The following is a 20,468-nucleotide window of genomic DNA, read 5'->3' as shown; positions in this document are numbered from 1 at the left end:
AGAAGTATCTGTATAATATAAGGAATAAGAAATCATTCTTTGAGTATTATGAGGTGATAATTTTGGTCAGGGCGTGATCAAATCCAATGAAGCCCGAAGGCTTTATGATAGATTTGATCACGCCCCGACCGAAATTATCACCTCATAATATTCAAAGAATGATTCCCTATTACTTATATTTATATAATTTTAGGCCATCGTACGATTAAATCTTTAAATATAATTAAGCGAACCCCGCCGGCGCCTCAATTTGGCGTCATTTGTATTATGGGTTATATAGTACAAAATCGATACGTAGTGTTATCACAGATAAAGACACTGGATAATGTAAATATACATGTATAATGACTTATGTCTAACTTAAAGCCGGTTTACTAGGCACTATTTTGGTTGAAGTACATGACTTGTGTAATGTGCTCAATAGAATAATCAATATATCATATCAGGTAGTCCAAAATATATCTTATAATATTTTATTACTTTTAAATAAAAAAATAACGTATCAGTAAAAATTCAATTATACCTTACGGGCATCATCACTCATATGTTGAAATACCAAAGGTGTACATGTAAGCAAGTACTCTGGTGCAAGCATTTTGTAGTTTATAAGTATAGATCATCATAATAAAAACAACTTATAGTAAATTATATAAATGATTATTACAACCGAAGAGGACAGAAGGGTACCTATGCAGTCTGACTAAAGCCAGCCCCTACTAATTCACTTCGTTAACGAAGTGAATTAGTAGGGGCTGGCTTTAGTCAGACTGGGTACCTATGTGCACTTGGATTAGATTTGGATGCATTTGTCTAGATTCTAGGTCAGTATAACGATATAATGTTGGATCGATTCTAAGGTGTATGCAAGTTAAAGGTACAGTAGAGTTGACTATATAGAACGGAGAGAAATCGATTCCTGCCAGGTATAAAACATACACCGCACTCTCCACGTTATTTAAAACGGGTGGCCTGGTATTTGTCGTGCCAACCAAGAGCGCAATAAATCTATTTTATTACAAAAGGTCACTAAATGGAATGAAACGTTGATATTTCAGTGCGGAATCGCTTGGTTGTTTTAATTCTGTTAAACGTTTTACCATGAATGGTTCATTCACAAACAAGGGATATTCCCCAGAAGGTATGTATATATTCATACAATGTAATGTATTTTAAAAGACTTTATTTGGATAGTTATTCATTAAATTATATCATTTTATATTATACATACAAGATTAATTCATAAAGCACTGTTAAGATAACAAATTTAATATAATCAACGATGAGGACCTTGAGGCAAAGTATGTCAATCGATCTTCTGGTAAAGCGAAGGGATTAAAAAAAAAGAATTGTCAAAATCACCGTATTTAAATAAATATATTAACTTTATTTTACAGATTGCAATGAAATTTTAAGTCTCGCCTTAGTGAACTATATCGTTGGTATTTTAGGCAGAGTAAATTAGTTTTTTGTAAAATATTTTTGTGGGTAGTGTCAACGAAAAATCAGGGAAATAAAATTTATTTTGGGACCTTTTTACACTTAAAATTTATTTTTTTTCATTTTGATCTAAATGAAAGTCTCTAAAATACCGAAATAATTATAGATTTAGTTATGTTATAATTGTAAGTGATTCAATAAACATTAGATATTTGTGTCGCTGATATAGTTTATACATATTTTCACACTGTCAACCCGGTAATAATGTTTCTAAGGTAAAAAATCACATTGTTATGGTTATTTTTTTATTGGCTGAAACACTTTCAGACTCTCTTAATAATACGCTGTTTTACTCTAAAACTATGTCCACTTCTCAAGTTTCTTAGGTGACAGTTACACAACGACGTCAAAATGAAATATATGAGAAATGAATTAAGCTTATTTTGGTTTTGATCGAAGCATAAAAATGTCCTATAAACTCGCACTCAACATGAATGTGATAACTTTTTAGTCAGCCCACGGGCTGACTAATTAAGTTAGGATGAAACTGCAAATGCGCTTGCGTAAATTGGAATTCTGGGAAGGAATTAGACAGTACCTGTTTGAGAAATTCGAATAAGTTATGAAACTGAATAGTTTCTAAATCAAACTGCGCATCACCAGTCACGCTTTTGTAATGGAAGACATTCCACGGGTATCGTCTGCAGCCACGGTTTGGGGTCCGCATACGTTTATTTGGAGAGGATATAACAGTGGTTTTCGACGAGGGACCTATATTTCAGAGAGCAGTCTTTGCAAAGTTACAATTTAAAAATACAACATGCACAGTCGCTGTAGATTACTTTAAAAAGGATCATATACCGCTACACGCTTGTCTCCTCGCATTCAGTTATAAAATAAGTATGCAGACTAAATGTACACCCGCCCGTTTTGATTGTTCTGGAAACTAGTATATATAAATTATGTAATTCAACAGATAGTGTATTCACTTTTGATCTAAAAATTAAAATTCCGCTGGCTGACTTTCTTAGCATTTTAAAAAGCTATCCTTGTTAAAGTAAAATGTTGTAATGCTAACCCCTGCTGTTCATACTGTTTTTAGTTATTCAACTTTAAAACCTTACATAAAAGTTAAGGTGTCAAGCAAACTCGACGGAATAATTGTGTTAAATCAAATAAATTAAAAGGGTGTATCTTCTGAAAGTCGATCAAATCGAAATTTTTATCAAAATATCGTTATTTAAGGAGATGATTTTTACTTAAAGCTTCGGAATTATTTTAAGTGGTATGAACCGGTTTTCATTTTTATCTATGTTTTACGTCACACTAGTGCTCTATTTTGTATTTGATCTTAATTTACAGGCACTGTCTGTTTTCCAATCCTTGAAATTTCGTTATACAGCTTTTTTGTATTAGTATCAAATGCTAAATATAAGGAGGTCGATTTGGATTTGCATAAAAACTACAAAAGTAGTTTAACCATATGTAATATATAAAAAACACTAACTTTAGTATATTTGCGAAATTTCAAGAAAATATACCATCTGGTTCTTTTTCTCAAAATTTAGGTACATCTATTATAGGAATATATAAGAGATTAACTTTTCCGCACTTTGAAACAGAATAAAAAAATTAATTTTACAATTTAGGTTTTAATGGGGATTACCCCAAAATATTACCAAATTTTGCTGTATATTTGGAGTATAGCAAATGTAGATTGGTACAAGTTTTTTCTAACAAAAAAAAAAAAACATATGGTGATGGTAACATATTTCTGTGTGTCAAATATCTAGGGCGTATAGTTTTTACTTTTTTTTATGTCATTTCTTGGAACGTATTCGTACAAAGCTTAATTTTATCATAACGTCATAAAAAGCACAATGGCAACGCTCAAATACCAAACGACGAAAAACAACAAAAAATCTTAAAAGGTATAAATACATTGTGTTTTACTAGATTGCTCAAAACAGTCGCGCAATGGAAACCAAAGTCGGTCAACTTAAAATGCAAACTGAAATCTAAATTTCGAAATCCCGGCATTATTATTTAACACATGTGCAGTATATTGTGAATAAATTATAAATTTGACAAAATATAATGGATTTGTTATACCAACCAAAACATCCAACTTATATCAATTCCCTTTTGACATTGTTACAGTCATTACGACTGACGGAGGACCAAAAGATAATAAGATCCACCCAGAAGGTTTGATGTAGTTTTTCATTTATACAGTCATTTTCTTTTGTGCATTACTATTATTTTATCTATTCATTTCACCCTAATAGTTTAATTGTTTTGTTGTTTCTATCACAATAAAGTCCATCAGTTGGAGTTCTTTAGATTTTTTTAATAACAATGGGATTTCTTCGGTTGGTTGAGTATTAACCTTTAGATGCACCCATTCATTTAGTTTTCATTGATCACTCTAACCAACGCACAAAAACCTTTCTGTAGTTTTTAATACTTTCATATAGTCAGATAAAATGCACTGTTTTCTAATCAATGCAGCATTTTTTAATTTAATTTTTTGAAATAAGGTTAATCCATGGTTTTCTAGACGCTTTTGTAATTTGCTATAGTTGAATTCCTTGTCTAAGAAGATGGAAGTTATTATTAAATCAATTAAATATAGCGACGTGTGTTTATAAACATTATTATACTTTCATGTTAAATACTGAAATCTGATTGGTTTAGACGCAGTTGATAATCCGTTCTATTACCCTCTGCGTTATTAACGCACTTAGCAACGGGTAACACAACGAATTGTTACATGCTCGTAAATTATGCGCGTACGATTCGCCTTAGAATTCACGTCAGTTCTCTTTAAAAGCGATAAAAAAAACTCTCTGAAATTAAGACATTCAGTATAATAAAAAATAGTGCATGTTTGGGAGGATAACAGTTGAAATTGGCACCCCTCGAAAAACATTGTCAACCTCCGATTCGCGTCGGTTGACAATGGTTTCCTCGGGGCGTCAATTACTACTCTTCCCCTCCCAAACAGGCACTATTTATATAATACCTCACTTTGTGCGTTTTAAACCATCAGATCCAGAGCTCGGTCGCCAGAGACAGGAGAGTTCCACGGATCACTTGGACCCAGTGACATTGACCTGGAAAGATGTCAACGTTTATTCCATTCCAAAGAAAGGATGCTGTAACAGAGGAAACGCAGTGCCCTCTAAACACATTTTGAAAAATGGTAAAATCACTTCGAATTAAACAACAACGAAACTAAGGCTTCAGTGAACTGAAAAATATAACGAAGACATTAATCAACAACCTTAAGATATAAAATAAAAAAAATGAAAATTATGATCTCTCTCTCTCTCTCTCTCTCTCTCTCTCTCTCTCTCTCATGTTTGTATTAAATTTCAGTGAGCGGAATGATCAAACCAGGCAAGCTCACAGCCTTCATGGGATCCAGGTAGGACTATTTTTTCAGCAAACGTCAGCGTGTATCCAAATATTTGATCAAAATTATTTTCCAGTCGAATCGTGTCAATCAATCTCTACTGATTTTATATAGCGGAGCAGGGAAATCAACACTGATGAATGTTCTAACGTTCAGGAATAGTGGGGATTTAAAATTAGATGGCGAGATCCGAGTAAACGGAGTCAAAGTGGATAAATCCAAGATATCCAACATATCAGCCTATGTCCAACAGGACGATTTGTTCGTGGGAACTATGACAGTCAGAGAGCAACTCACGTTTAGAGTACGCCCAAGTATCAATTTTAAAAAGTCATATGTTCATAGTTGTGTGATAAATCTTATTTTTGTTTTTGCCTCACTTAAGTTTAATAATATTTTCCAAAAAGTAAAATATTGTTAGCGTTAGAAGGAAAGGGTAGGAAATTAGGCTTGTTTAAAGTAAACAAAGTACTGATCACGTCGTTATTAATTAAGAATATTCTATTGATAATTATTTAGGCATTGTTGCGAATGGACAAGAGCAAAAGCCGAGAGGAAAGGCTACAGAAAGTCGAAGAAATTATTCAAGAAGTATGCATTTTGTATCGTACCAGTATTGTTGAAATTGATATCATAATGATTGATACTTTCTACTGCCAATTAAAGCATACATGTTTTAGTACTATTTATATTACAAAAATACAATACTTAATTTGCTCATTTTGTGAAGCTGGGTCTCAAAAAATGTGCTGACACCATGATCGGAACGCCAGGCAAAACCAAAGGGATTTCTGGTGGAGAGATGAAGAGACTGTCATTTGCCTCTGAGGTAAAATGAACGTTGGTTTAGGTTATTTTAATCTTGAATTTTTGAACATTTATAGCCTCTTTACATATCCATTAATTTTTTTTTATATGATATTAATTTTGAATAATGAAAACACAGACAATTTAGAAAAGCCATTAAAATGTATAAATACATGTACATGTATGAACATGATGTAGCGTAACATATTTGAATTGTCTTATGATCATTGACATTCATTTGGACACTTGACTCTGGTATTGTCTGTGATCATTGACACCGAATACAAAGTAGCCTTGCTATTTATATAACTGCTTATTAAAATTGTAAATTGTAAAATAATGCTTAAATTTTTGAATTCCCTTTCGAGGCCCTTGGTTGGTAAATAAGATATCTTGTATCTTGTATGTTGACCAAATCTTTAGAAAGATGAGAAGTAACGTAATTGAAAAATGTTGCGACAAATGATGTAGTTAAAATTATTAGAAAGATAAAAGTTTTGAGAGAGAGATATATATATATATATATATATATATATATATATATATATATATATATATATATATATATATATATATATATATATATATATATATCACCTCTACAACAATTTCGATTTTTTTGTAAGGACTTTTGATGTAATGATGATGTTTTATTGGTATATATGTATTATGAATTTTACAACTTGTACAATACTTGGAACATAGTTAAGGTTTGCCAATTTTACACATCATTCTAATGATTTTATCAGCTTCTGACCAACCCACCGCTTATGTTTTGTGATGAGGCCACTTCCGGTTTGGATTCATTTATGGCTCACAACGTTATCCAGTCCTTAAAGTCACTGGTAAAGCAGGGGAGGACTATCCTCTGCACCATTCACCAACCGTCCTCTGACGTCTTTGAGTTGTTTGACGAGTATGTACAGACAAAGCGTTCTTATAATAGTTAACAGATATAATCGGCAATAATAGTTTGTTATTTGATTTCCTAGCATTTGTCACATCCTAAGTTAAAATTTTTTAAATCCCTATATAATATACAGTGTACATATTATTAATTTTTAAGTTACATATAAATTTTCTTTAAAAAAATAATTCACTATAGCATCAAGACGTCGTTTTAAAAAGTTTAGGCTGGAAAATATTGATAAAATGTTGGAAGAAATAAAAATATGAAATAATAGTGGACAGTAAAGATCTTGGGATGACTGAACTTAAAGGGGCATGGTCAGGATGTTGGTCAATATTTTTTTTTTATTAGACAATGCTTTGGTAATATACTTCGAATAATCACCCGGAATTTGAGTGTCAGTCGTAGAGTTATAAGCAAGAAACAAAGCTTAAAATTCTTGTTACGTAAACAAGGCTCATACCATGTTTTTGCTTACATTGGTTCAATTTACCGTTAAAACTTCCTTTAAAGCCACCTTTTTATCAGTTTAATCGTTTTAAAAACAAATTAACAGCTCTTAGCGACTGTCAGATTCATTTTGGGTCTAAAACTGGAATTAACTGGAATTTTCTTTTTATCAAAATGTCACAGAAAAATGTGCACTCTTTACCTCACTTTAAACTCGACGACTGGCACTCAAGTTATGGTTGACTATTAGAAATGTCTTACTTCGTGATCATGTCTCTTTAATGATGTATTTGTGTTTAAACTTACTTACTTAGCATATTGTAATGGTGAAATACTCGGAATATTGTATTCATGAACCTATAAATCTTTGGTGTTTTACAATAAGGCTACACAGAATAATCAAAGTACTGAAGTACTGAAAGCCGGGCTCTTTTGGTGTGTCTTTATGCATATTGAGTAGAAAAGACTGAAAATCTCTCTCTCTCTCTCTCATCTGTAATTGTGATTTTTACGATAATACCTTACATTGTAGAGTATTCCTGCTGGCAGAAGGACGAGTGGCATTCTCAGGATCAGTAAATGACGCTATGAATTTCTTCAAAAGGTCTGCTATATAATCGTTTATTGTGAATTTCTTTTACATAAATGGTGTTAAACAATGCATTGTAGGTCACACAATTGTTATAACTTTTTGAAAAAGACAAATATGTGATTTTCGTAATATCAAGATTTAGCTTTTTTTGTTTATAGTGGAAACTACAATTTAATCAGCAGTCCTATATCTCTTTACGAAGCAACCAGCAATTTTTAACAATTAGCAGATATGTAATATGATGAAATATGAAAATCCCCAGTGTTACATTTAATAATATTCATCAATTTAGATACCATTTAAATTTTTTAAAAAAGTATTTTCCATGTTGTTGATTTTTAATATTTGAATTGAATTACAGTATATATTTTTTTGCGAATTTGAGCTAAAAACTCAAGTGAACCTTCTGATCACTTTTTGTCCGTCAGTTCATATGTTTGTCTCTAAACTTTTCACATTTTTGACTTCTTCTCCAGAACTACTAGGCAAATTTCAACCAACGTAACCCAAAATATTATTCATTGGATAAACGGAATTCAGGTTTGTTAAATGAAGGGCATCGCTCTTTTAAGAATTACTGAAAATTTGCTGATATTTTTCAAAAAAATTTCCTCAAAACGATTAAGCCAAAAAAATTGAAACTAGTGTAGATACATTTTCAGTTAGTGTATCTTCATTTTTTTTTCAAACTTAGGTTTATTCAATCATGACACCCGATGTAAGGATGGAAACAAATATCTTTTGAAATGTTCGTATCAAAAATCATTTCACTAGAAATGCTGCAACTTGGTTTGAAGCATCCTCAGGAAGTGTAGATTCAAGTTTTTATAAATCACCATTTCTGAGGTAGGATGGAACCACAATGGGATGTTGAAGATTTAACATAGGCCTAAACAAAGAACACAATCTTTTAAAATGTTCTTCTCAAACCATTTGGATGTAAATAAATATATTTTTTTAAATTCTTGAAACATCATTCGGCCAGATAAGATGATACTCGTATGGAAGCATCCTCGTGAACTAAAGAAAGCTGTCATGGTTCCCGGGGGTATGGTGGGCCACAATGGATGTTGTTGAATTTTTACACAAGAATAAATAGAGAAAAATCTTATAAAATCTTCTAAAAATTCAAAAATGTTGTGCAAATCATTCTCATTAAGTGTATATCCAGGCTTCTTGAATTTAAGCATAAATTCGGGGAAAGAGGGTTAATTTTTTTTTTTTGGGGGGGGGGGGGCTACTCCACGTTGTACAAATGGTTTCTCTGCAAGAAAAAAATCTTTTTCATTTAAGGGTCATTATAAACTTTGTTGGACTTTTATTCTCATGAAAATCCAACTCTTGCATGAATTTATTCTGTTTTGCGAACATTTTTGAGTTCATCAGCAAAATGTGCATTTCACATATAGTATTTTAATTTTATATAGCATATTTAAACAATAAAATGCTTTCTTTGGTGATTCATTCGGGATATGAAGGTAGTGACATTGCAGAAAAAATACATAACCCGCGTTAGCGGGTTATGTAAATTTTTTCTGCAATGATCACTACCTTCATAACCCGAATGAATCATCAAGGAAAGTATTTTATTGTTTATATTAACATCTTTCTTTAAGCTAATTGATAAATTGATTAAGAAAAATAAGTAAAATTCATTAATTACTGTTAATGTACGTAAGTTAGCTAAAAGAAACAGCCAAATCGTCTCCTGTGAGACTTTGAGTCTGACATCGTCTTGATTATTTCGTGCAGTTCGGGATTTTTCCTAGGTCGCTATAGGTTTGGACCAATTGATAAACAGGGCGTGTCGATATCTGTCCTGTCATTTTCTTGTCAGTTTCAGCTGCTGTAGATTTCGACCAATCGATAAATGGGGCGTGTAGATTTCAGTCTGGCTGTTTCTATAGAGCTATGAATTAACTATAAGTTTCCGTAAGAAATAGAGGGAATCATACTTGGTAGATGTAAATAAATTGCTATAAACATTATATATAAATATGTTAAGCATTCAAAATAATGAAACAGTGGCTAAGCATATCTTTTCTTTTCAAATTGACAGCAATGGTCATACTTGTCCGATCAACTACAACCCAGCAGATCATTTTGTCATCACCCTAGCCATTGAACCTGGTCGGGAGGAACAATGCAGAGAAAAAGTCAATGTAAATATATCCTTTAAGATATGAACAATCTCGTTTGATATATACATTGTTTTTTTTCTCATACAATCATGTCCCAAATTCAATTCAGTATAAACGCTGCTTGGTCCGATTTTTTGGCCATTTGAAATTTCAAATTTTACAATATTTGACCAAAAAATATGTTTAAAAAATGTCCGGAAAGGTAAACATTATAAAAGGCCCAGCGAGATTCGAACTCTTGACTTACAGACGTTAACGCCTTAACCAATTTGTGCTACACTGTTAGGTTACATTTTTTTTTGGGGGGGGGGGGGGTGACATAAAATAATGATTGATTTTATTGTTCATTTCAATAGGAAGTACGTCACAAGATGGAGGTTCCCATACTACCTTAAGAAAAGGAAACCATTTGGTTTCGATTTATTTGGTTTATTTAACCCGCATTGTATACATCGACTGCTAAAAAAAAATCTGAAAGATTTGTGAAAAAATGTACAAATTTTTTTTCTTGATTTGTCAAAATATTTTTGAAATATTAATAGCGAATGTCAAAATTGTAATATTAGCATATTACACACATCGACGTCGTGGGTGAGTCTTAATTATGGGCGAAAAAGCGATAGCCTTTTATGTAGCCTATTGATATATTTTGTAAACAAACTTTGTCTGTTATTTTCTAGTTGAAATATGGCTTAAATGAGAGCGAAAAATCCCTTTGATGCCTTTTATAATATTCATACTAAACAAATCTTACATAAAATTTAATATAAACCCCAGCCAAGCAGCTTCAAAGTTAACAAAAATACAACATCTTCATTCCAGTGAACTAGTGAATCTAATAAAATAATTAAATATCCGTAAATTATTGTATGTCATACATATGTCTCTATGTATCTTGTAGAAAATCTGCGACAACTTTGAAGCTTCGTCAGCATATAAAGAAATAAAATCGAAGACAGACGAGCTGGCAAATCATCCGGAGGAACATTTAAAACAGGTATCTCTCTCTCTCTCTCTCTCTCTCTCTCTCTCTCTCTCTCTCTCTCTCTCTCTCTCTCTCTCATGTGTTATTAATATTGTAGTGAAACGGTAACGTAAACTTACTCAGATACAGAAATCTTATCGTTGTAGATGATGGAAACCTTGACGGATAGCTCAAGGTATGTATGGGTATTTTGTTCCGTTTACTCTTTTTCGGAGGGATCTGAATTTGATTAAATACGTTATAACATGAGCTTTATGATAACCTTAATCTCTCTTATAATATACAGGTACGAAGCTTCAATATTTCAACAAGTAAAGTCTGTATTTTGGAGGAGTTGGGTGACTAATATACGAGATCCTATGGTGGTTCGAATCAAGTTTGCCCAAACTATAGTAAGTGTAAAAACAGTTGTTTCCTTTCTCTTCCAGAAACATGTGATTTGACTTTCAATCACTAAATACTGAAAAAATTAAGGTGGCTCACTACACCTTGAAATATTTTCTCAAATCAGCAGAAAATTACTTGATTATGATAAATATCATAATGGATAAGAAGATATTAAAGTCAAATAGACAAAAAAAATGTGCAATTTTGGATGAAAAATTACATTTTTTGAAAATTTAATTCAGTAAACATGAGCAAAAGCTCCAGGAGGATTCGAATTCATGATCTGCGGTTCAGCAGCCCAGTACTATAAGTTTAGAAATCTTCGATTTTAAACTTTTAATGTAACACTTTAACCACTGAGCTACGACGCTATTCAACCCAATCGAACGATATAAACAGTTAAAAAAACATTTAAATCGCCATCTTGTGACGTAGTGTCTTAAAAAGTACAAGTCTAGGTGTAGTGAGGTACCTTAAGCAAACCCCAAAATATCGGTTTTCTATCATGAATAAATCATAAAATATTTATTTTTTTTATATCCTGTTTTTAATACAAAACCAATCAAATACTTTCACATTCATGAAAAGATAATCAAATTATGTCTATGTCAGTAAACAAAAATTACATCTATTAATGAATTTTCTTGTATATAAGAAGCGATTTCTTGCTTGATATCATGTGTAGAACTCAGAAATGGACATAAAAAATATTTTAAAGAATAATTTATCAACAGTATCAACGACGTTAAATTCAAAATATGAGAGACATACGTGGTACTAGATACCTGACTCGAATATTATTTCTTAGTCTTGATATTCATTAAAAACTATTTTACATAATAACCTACATGTAATAATTGCATCATGTTTATATTGTTTCAGTTTTTTGCCTTGGTTCTTGGGTTGGTCTATCTCAAAACAAGTGATAGCTATAACCAACAGGACATCATGAACATCAATGGAGTCATCTTTATAATCATCACCAACCTCAGCTTCACCCATGTTTTTGGCGTCCTCAATGTAAGAAACAATATGATAAGGAAACAAACGATTCACCCGATTGGAAATTAATTCGAATTACTTGACTTGATTATTACACAGTACATATATATTTCGTCGTTATCTAACGTAACTGCCACCGTTTAACTTGTTCATACAAATCAATTTAATTATTTGTTTTACAACTATAAAATTCAAGTTTAAAATAAAATATTTTATGTGTGTATTTCGAATCCCGTATATTGATCATCATATTAATTATATCATTGTAGGTGTTCCCACTAGAAGTTCCGGTATTCATGCGGGAGTACGGGACGGGATTATACAATGTCGCGGTGTACTACTTAAGCAAGACTCTCGTTGAGGTAAGATAACCTACCGCTGTCAATCCGTAAATCACTGTTTATCTACAGACGTACGAAAGCGTATGATTGTTATAACCAGACGGGTTTTTGTCTTCCATATTTTCCCTGATATTCTTGGAAGGATGCCAAAATTCTTGATATTTACTTCAAGGGATTATATGCACTACTCCTTCTCAATCGAACACAATAATTGACGCGTCCCGGTCGTTATTATGTGTAAAGGGGCATGGCCACGATTTTAATAATTTTCTATGGTAATTTTGATAGATAACCACAATTTGAATGTCGGCGGTCGAGTTTTAAGTGGGACACAGTGCCTACGTTTCGATTTGTAAACATGGCTCGTGTCGTGCTTTTTAAAATTATTTTTGTGTGTGCAAAACTGAATTAAAATTAGATCATTTTCTTTTTGCAAGTTTTAATAGACATGATAAACCACTTTTTGGGAGTTGATTTTAATCAACTCTCCTATGCCACTTTTTGGGAGTTGATTTTAATCAACTCTCCTATGCAGTTACTCTGGCAAACCGAAAGTGAAACAGTGTTTGGACCTAAGCACAAATCATCACCGCTGACAAGACTTAGTTCTTAAAAATAATAGAAAATTTCGATGTAATGTATGCTCAAGCATTGTTTTTCAAGGAAACTTATCTTTAAACACTTTTAAAATAGTCAGATTTTATATAATACGAACAGTTTAGATATTTTTGTATTCTCATGTGTTCGTACGCCAGAGTTTAATAAAGTCTCGTTCAACCAGACGCTCGGCTGTCTCCGTAAATCTTCTACAAGCAGAGAGGCTCTCTTGCTTGTCGGAGATGAACGGAGACAGCCGAGCGTGTGGTTGAACGAGACTAGAGTTCGATATCAATAGTGCCTGGATCCATACGATTCTTTGAATTGTTTCGATTACTAATACATAGTTTGAAATCTATCTTTAAATATTACACAACATGATTCATATGGGGCTTCTCGAAGTTCTCGTCGGAAAAGTCTAAAAATTCATGTATTAAAAAAAAGCGTAATTCAAATACAGACTGGAAATTAATTGCCATGCAAGATAAGTTAATTTTAAAATAAATGATAATCGATAAAAACAACTCCCGTCAGTACTTCAGTACTTTGATTATTGTTTGTCACACCTTATTTTGCTTAAAATGTTATATTTTTTTATCAAGCAACTTAAATGTATACAAAAATATGCTGTTACCATGTATTATACATTATTATGTACAGGATGTGTAATTTAATTGAGTCTTTACAAAATGCATTTAATTTATGGTTGACCATTACAAATTAGCTCACTTAAGTATTTTAACCATTACAAAATATAAAATACACTGTGAAAAATTTGTGACTTTATTCTTTGAAACGGTATTCATTTTTCAGATTCCATTTCTAATCATCATTCCAATCATATTCATGTCCATATTATACTGGATGAGCGGTAAGTTTTTTGAATTTTTTGTGAGCTTTCATTTAATTCAAATTATTTCCCTGTCAGTCAACATGCAAAGAAAGCAGTATTTTACTGCACCGTGATTAATAATTTGTTTTTCATTAAGGATTAATCCGCGATGCAGATGCATTCCTCGTAGCCACGGGCATTTCCATACTGGTATCGAATGCTGCAGCTTCGTTTGGTATATTGAATTTATTGCAAAGTTCTTCCAACATAACAGTGTACAGAAATTACTTCTGAAATAAATTGGATTTGTGAGATTAAAAACAATACAGATTTTATGGTGTGTATGTAAGTTAAAGATATGTTTGTATGAAATAGTAAAAGGTCATTTAAATGATATTCCTTTTAGATAAAATTATTGAAATTTATTTTTTGTTCAGAGTTCTTGCATTAAGAAAAATGTATTAACTTCTATGTTTAACATGCGCTTATGAACATTAAGGTTACGTGATTTCTACTGCCGTCCCCTCCACTACTGCCGGTTTGGCGATTGCTCCAGCACTGATGATTCCATTCCTTTTGTTTGGAGGATTTTTTCTCAATAGTGGGTAGGTATTGCAAGTTAATGAAGTACATATCTTTGATCGAATTTAATGTTTACTTTATGTTTACTTATTGTTTAGGTTTGTGATATCTTAGATCCTTTTAAAATCTTTGAGTTTATTGTCGTATGTTAAGGAAAAAGAAATTAACATACCTAAATTATAAAAAGTTTTAAAATATGATTAGTAAATTTTTTAACGTAGTCTCTTTTTCTTTATATATCCTAATTAGACGGCTTAAATGTGTTTTTCTGATTAAAATAAGCCACAATCTATTGTTGGCATACGTTTATCTCTAGAATCACTAAGTCCATGTCACTCATAGATGGCACAATGCCTCTTTGAGGGATCATTTGAATGTTTGTCCAAAGGAAGGTAGATCCTTTTGTGAGTGATAAAAGTTCCTTTACTGAAATAACGGCAGGGTTTAAAATTTAAAAAGAAGGACCATGAAATAAAAACTCTTAATTAGAGGTGTTTAAACACAATTTCATAACACTGCTTTTATGCTTGCATTTTCATATCAAACTATTTAAAATTATTATATAATATTTTGAAGACATCGTTTTTAAATGGAAGTAAATTTTTACCACAATTGAATTGATAACATTTCTCAAAATCGCGAAGGCAATACTTGTGAAGTGATCGTGATTTTATGTGTAATAATGAGCGTCAATTTTGATTTACGCATATAATATGGCTAATCAGCTTATTGAATTAATGTTGTACATAATTCATATAGTGTTTGATAAGGATCGTCTGCATCAAATTTCATTTCATATATTAACAATCTTAAATGCGTTTTGATGAAACGTCAATGATATATTGTATTTCTGAAGTCTTTAAAATCCTTTTCCACATTGTTATTATGATAGATCTACTCCTGACTACCTGGTATGGCTGAAATACATATCCTGGTTTTTCTATGGCAACGAGATATTAGTCGTCAATCAATGGGAAGACGTTACTCAGATAAGTACGTGTGATTTATCCGGTTAAACAATGTATTGACTTTATAATACACATAAACAATTAGGAAAACCATTGAGGGAATTTTACTGTAAATGAAATAAAAACATTTCAATTTTTAGATAGATTTATTGTAAAAAGATAATTCATATCCTTCAATATTAAATATGCCTTGAAATGTTCTATGGTTAGACCAGGATCATTTGCCTATTTTATCGATCTAAAATCATTGACAAGCCACTGATGACATTGTTTTACTAAAGGTGGGATGCTACAATTAAAGTCAATGGACCGTCAAAGTTGAATTTAAAGAGAGATATATGCTCTTAATTCTTTCATAAGATTTTTTGGTATTTTTGAGAGGAAATGAGTGATTGGTTTTTTGGGTTTTTTTGATGAACAAGAGTAAATATTTTTTTTCATGATTAATTTTTAATTAAAAACAAAATGAAATAAAATGTCTTGTTCAAAGTTTTATGGATATTTTATTAAATATTATTATTATACAATCTTTACAGTTAATTTTAAGCACAAAAGTGTCTTACTAAACTCCTCAACATAAGTTTTCATTCTCTGAAAAAAAAACACCCAAAAATTGTACAAATTATGAAGTACTTATTTCTTTTATAACAACGAAATCGTTTTACTGAGATAATACTTTCACGATCCATCAAATAACATTTTGGTGTAGAATCCCACCTTAATCGGTATCAATATGCTTATTTTGTTGTTCATCCATAGGCTGCACAACAAGTTCATCATGCATTTCCAATGGTGCATTAGTAATCTCTTCATTGAACTTTGACAAGGTATATGTATATCATAGTTTTCGTTCAATAAAAGTTTTGGATAAAATCAGGACATACAAAATATGTCAGATGATAAGGAAACAGTATACATGTATTTGAGTAACTCTCCTTTTTCACATACAGGATAACTTCTACTTAGACATTGTCAGATGATAAGGAAACAGTATACATGTATTTGACTAACTCTCCTTTTTCACATACAGGATAACTTCTACTTAGACATTGTCAGATGATAAGGAAACAGTATACATGTATTTGACTTACTCTCCTTTTTCACATACAGGATAACTTCTACTTAGACATTGTCAGATGATAAGGAAACAGTATACATGTATTTGACTAACTCTCCTTTTTCACATACAGGATAACTTCTACTTAGACATTGTCAGATGATAAGGAAACAGTATACATGTATTTGACTAACTCTCCTTTTTCACATACAGGATAACTTCTACTTAGACATTGTCAGATGATAAGGAAACAGTATACATGTATTTGACTTACTCTCCTTTTTCACATACAGGATAACTTCTACTCAGACATTGTCAGATGATAAGGAAACAGTATACATGTATTTGACTAACTCTCCTTTTTCACATACAGGATAACTTCTACTTAGACATTGTCAGATGATAAGGAAACAGTATACATGTATTTGACTTACTCTCCTTTTTCAAATACAGGATAACTTCTTCTTAGACATTGTCAGATGATAAGGAAACAGTATACATGTATTTGACTAACTCTCCTTTTTCACATACAGGATAACTTCTACTTAGACATTGTCAGATGATAAGGAAACAGTATACATGTATTTGAGTAACTCTCCTTTTTCACATACAGGATAACTTCTACTTAGACATTGTCAGATGATAAGGAAACAGTATACATGTATTTGACTAAGTCTCCTTTTTCACATACAGGATAACTTCTACTTAGACATTGTCAGATGATAAGGAAACAGTATACATGTATTTGACTAACTCTCCTTTTTCACATACAGGATAACTTCTACTTAGACATTGTCAGATGATAAGGAAACAGTATACATGTATTTGACTTACTCTCCTTTTTCACATACAGGATAACTTCTACTTAGACTTTGTCAGATGATAAGGAAACAGTATACATGTATTTGACTAACTCTCCTTTTTCACATACAGGATAACTTCTACTTAGACATTGTCAGATGATAAGGAAACAGTATACATGTATTTGACTTACTCTCCTTTTTCACATACAGGATAACTTCTACTTAGACATTGTCAGATGATAAGGAAACAGTATACATGTATTTGACTTACTCTCCTTTTTCACATACAGGATAACTTCTATTTAGACATTGTCAGATGATAAGGAAACAGTATACATGTATTTGACTAACTCTCCTTTTTCACATACAGGATAACTTCTACTTAGACATTGTCAGATGATAAGGAAACAGTATACATGTATTTGACTAACTCTCCTTTTTCACATACAGGATAACTTCTACTTAGACATTGGACTGCTCTTTGCTCTGATTGCAGCATTCCGGATTATTGCCTTTCTCATCCTCCTCTTCCGAGCAAAACGGTCGCATTGATAGCGCGAATTTACATTGTGTGCTATAAAAGACTTGAAATGGTTTCTTTGGTTTTCATTGAATTGTTGATGTTTTATGGTTTTCACTTTCATATCCCAGATCAGAATAGCTTTTTGTAAATTTAATATTCGATCGAGGGATTAGACAATCTGTGTAATTTTTTCTTAATTATGTGTTATTTTTTCTTATCTTTGTTTTTTTTAATATTCAATGTTCTGTATTCGGAGATGGAATGCATTTAACGAGGGGACCAAGATTTCTTCGAATTCTTTAAACTTTAATTTTTTGCTTGTCACGTTCTCACTGGAATTAACTTTTTCAACATTATAGATCTGCCTTTTTATTGAGTCTTAGAACAAATCGCATGTTGAATGAATACCATTAGTTTAGAATGACGGAAAAGATATATCACTTATTGAGCTTCAGTATCGATGATAACTTTTATGCTTATCTGATCTTAATATTGTTTTCTATTTGAGAGCATAAGTTGTAGACAAATAGTCTGGGCAATTACATGGTATTGTTTAAAAGAAGCAATTGTAAGCTTCTATAGAAACATTAACATGGAATGTAACATAGTTTATTGAAACTATGGCATACTAAGTCTGAATCAAAATAGTTAATTCCCTTTTTGAGTTGAAATTTTACTTAAACTGGATCACTCGGAAGGGATAAGAAATTGATTTTGTGTTGTTGTTGTTGTTGTTGTTGTGGTTGTTATTCTCGCAATTTTACCTCAATAAAAATATACAAAGTAAAATATATAATCTGCAATTATAAGACACGAGACCTGTACTTTTTTGTTTTCATATTGATGACATATATATTGTGTAACCAATATTCCGTTTTCCGTTACTTAATAGAAATGGTGTACAAAATGTGACTTGTTGATACGTCTATATTATTCAGAATTTTACTATTATCCACTCCTTGTGGGCCCATCACCAATTTCTGAGAAAAATGACTAGTCAGAGCGTGTAAAAAAGTGGGGTTTTTTCTGAAATTTCGACCCTTTCATATTTCGCCCTTTCTTTTTATAATTTGCAGTTTTTTAAACCTCCCCAAGCTGATTCTCACAAAGAGTTGACCATCCTTATCATGTGCATGTTGCATCTTTACCTTAGGGGCATGTGTAGAAAAAAATCATCGTTAAAAAAGTGGGTACCTTGAATGAAAAAATAACAAGAGAGGACGCCATATTGGATACCGCCTTGCTTCATCAGCTAATTTTTAATTTAAAATGTTAAACTACAAACTTGCACCAATTTGTATTCCCTAAACATACGAAAATCGACAACGCCTTGGCTTTTCCAATAGCCATTCGCGTGACTTTCTCTACGAAACACTACGTGCCGTACATTCGCATTTTGCAGAAGCCAAGGAGTTGTCGATTTTTTTAATGTTTAAGCGAGATATCAACACCTACTTTTCGTGTCATTTTACCTCCCGTCTGTTACTTGCAATATCATTGTGTAAAGTCTACCCAACAGTCATAGCCGCATGTTTTGCATTTTAATTTTGAATCTCATGTAATTAACAATAAGGTCCTACACATTGCATGCGATTTCAACATGAGACATCCTATTAACTAATAGTAATCTCTAAAAATCATTAAATTTTCATGATATTTAGCAACATTCATAAGTACAGTTCTCAATTTTAGAAAAAAAAATTACAAGGTACTTTATCCGAAACTGTCCCTTGATACCATAAATGAATCAGTAGTAATGTTATCCTTCACAATGAGTGGCATTTTATTTTTCAAATTTTCCTTCACCAAATGGTAAGCAACACCAACTTACTAGCATCAGTGAAAATTGTGATTGGTAGTGCAATGATCTATACTCTGTCCCGAGTTTTTGCTTCCACCACTTTCTGCTTGATATTTCAATAATAGTAAATAGCGTTGTGCTCAAACTACGTTCATCCACTAATATGAAAAATGTCCAGATTATCTATTTTGAAACGCCCCCTTTACCGCTTCAGGTTTCAATACACATCCCAAAATTGAAAGTCTACGGAGATTTTGCATTGCATCAGCCATTGATAAGCCCGTTTGATAAAGTTAAAAAATTGCGCGATGTATTCCGAGTGTATTCCGAATGGAGAAAAGATGTAAACATATCCCATAATAAATCTCCGTAAGAAAATTGTTTTCGTTCCTGTGAAATTTTATGAGTGAAAAGGGATAATTGTTCAATGAAGATATCTTGGATATATTCCCTTTCATCGATTTCAATTGTATTTCTTTCACAGGTATGTGTATTTTTATTAAAAATCATCAAAAATTGATGGAAGCAATAACTTGGGACAGACTTTAGGATAAAATTACATAATTATGCTTACTTGTGCCTTTGTACGAATAAGTCGTTTGCAAAAGGAATGAATTATACAAACATCTGGGCTAACAGAATTTTTGAAATACGAATGTTGCTGTCATGATTTCTTAAATTCACAAGAAAAATTTTTGATAGTTACATGTACCTGTAAAATTAAATTGTAACACTCAATGCAAACTATAAAATGGTATGAACAGTGAAGAGATTTTAGATTTACATAAAACTGCTAAGAATAATATTATAATATAGGTATTTGCTATGTTTTGTA

The 20,468-nt window shown here is 31.8% G+C and overlaps 1 protein-coding gene across 3 annotated transcripts; it reads left to right on the top strand.

Moving 5' to 3' along the window:
• The first annotated feature begins 902 nt into the window (after nucleotides 1-902).
• Nucleotides 903-18,628, top strand: LOC128163469 (protein white-like). 3 transcript variants are annotated; one of them, XM_052827076.1, is made up of 21 exons: nucleotides 903-1,138; nucleotides 3,598-3,645; nucleotides 4,490-4,642; nucleotides 4,819-4,867; nucleotides 4,970-5,159; nucleotides 5,375-5,446; nucleotides 5,586-5,684; nucleotides 6,412-6,578; nucleotides 7,555-7,626; nucleotides 9,674-9,776; nucleotides 10,657-10,752; nucleotides 10,887-10,915; nucleotides 11,027-11,132; nucleotides 12,010-12,147; nucleotides 12,399-12,491; nucleotides 13,881-13,938; nucleotides 14,057-14,134; nucleotides 14,399-14,504; nucleotides 15,374-15,474; nucleotides 16,209-16,276; nucleotides 16,400-16,982. In XM_052827076.1, the coding sequence occupies exons 1-21, from the start codon at nucleotides 1,099-1,101 to the stop codon at nucleotides 16,427-16,429; spliced, it is 1,896 nt and encodes a 631-aa protein (XP_052683036.1). In that variant the 5' UTR covers nucleotides 903-1,098; the 3' UTR covers nucleotides 16,430-16,982. The 3 variants fall into 3 exon arrangements, with proteins under 3 accessions (XP_052683036.1, XP_052683034.1, XP_052683035.1); XM_052827074.1 differs by lacking the exon at nucleotides 16,400-16,982 and adding an exon at nucleotides 17,760-18,628 and having other exon boundaries at nucleotides 912-1,138; XM_052827075.1 differs by lacking the exons at nucleotides 3,598-3,645; nucleotides 16,400-16,982 and adding an exon at nucleotides 17,760-18,628 and having other exon boundaries at nucleotides 913-1,138.
• Nucleotides 18,629-20,468: the final 1,840 nt, after the last annotated feature.

The sequence above is a fragment of the Crassostrea angulata genome, chromosome 9, assembly GCF_025612915.1.
Source record: "Crassostrea angulata isolate pt1a10 chromosome 9, ASM2561291v2, whole genome shotgun sequence".
Lineage (NCBI taxonomy): Eukaryota > Metazoa > Mollusca > Bivalvia > Ostreida > Ostreidae > Magallana > Magallana angulata.
The sequence above is the reverse complement of the archived record's forward strand: the minus strand, read 5'-3'. Positions and strand labels throughout refer to the sequence as shown.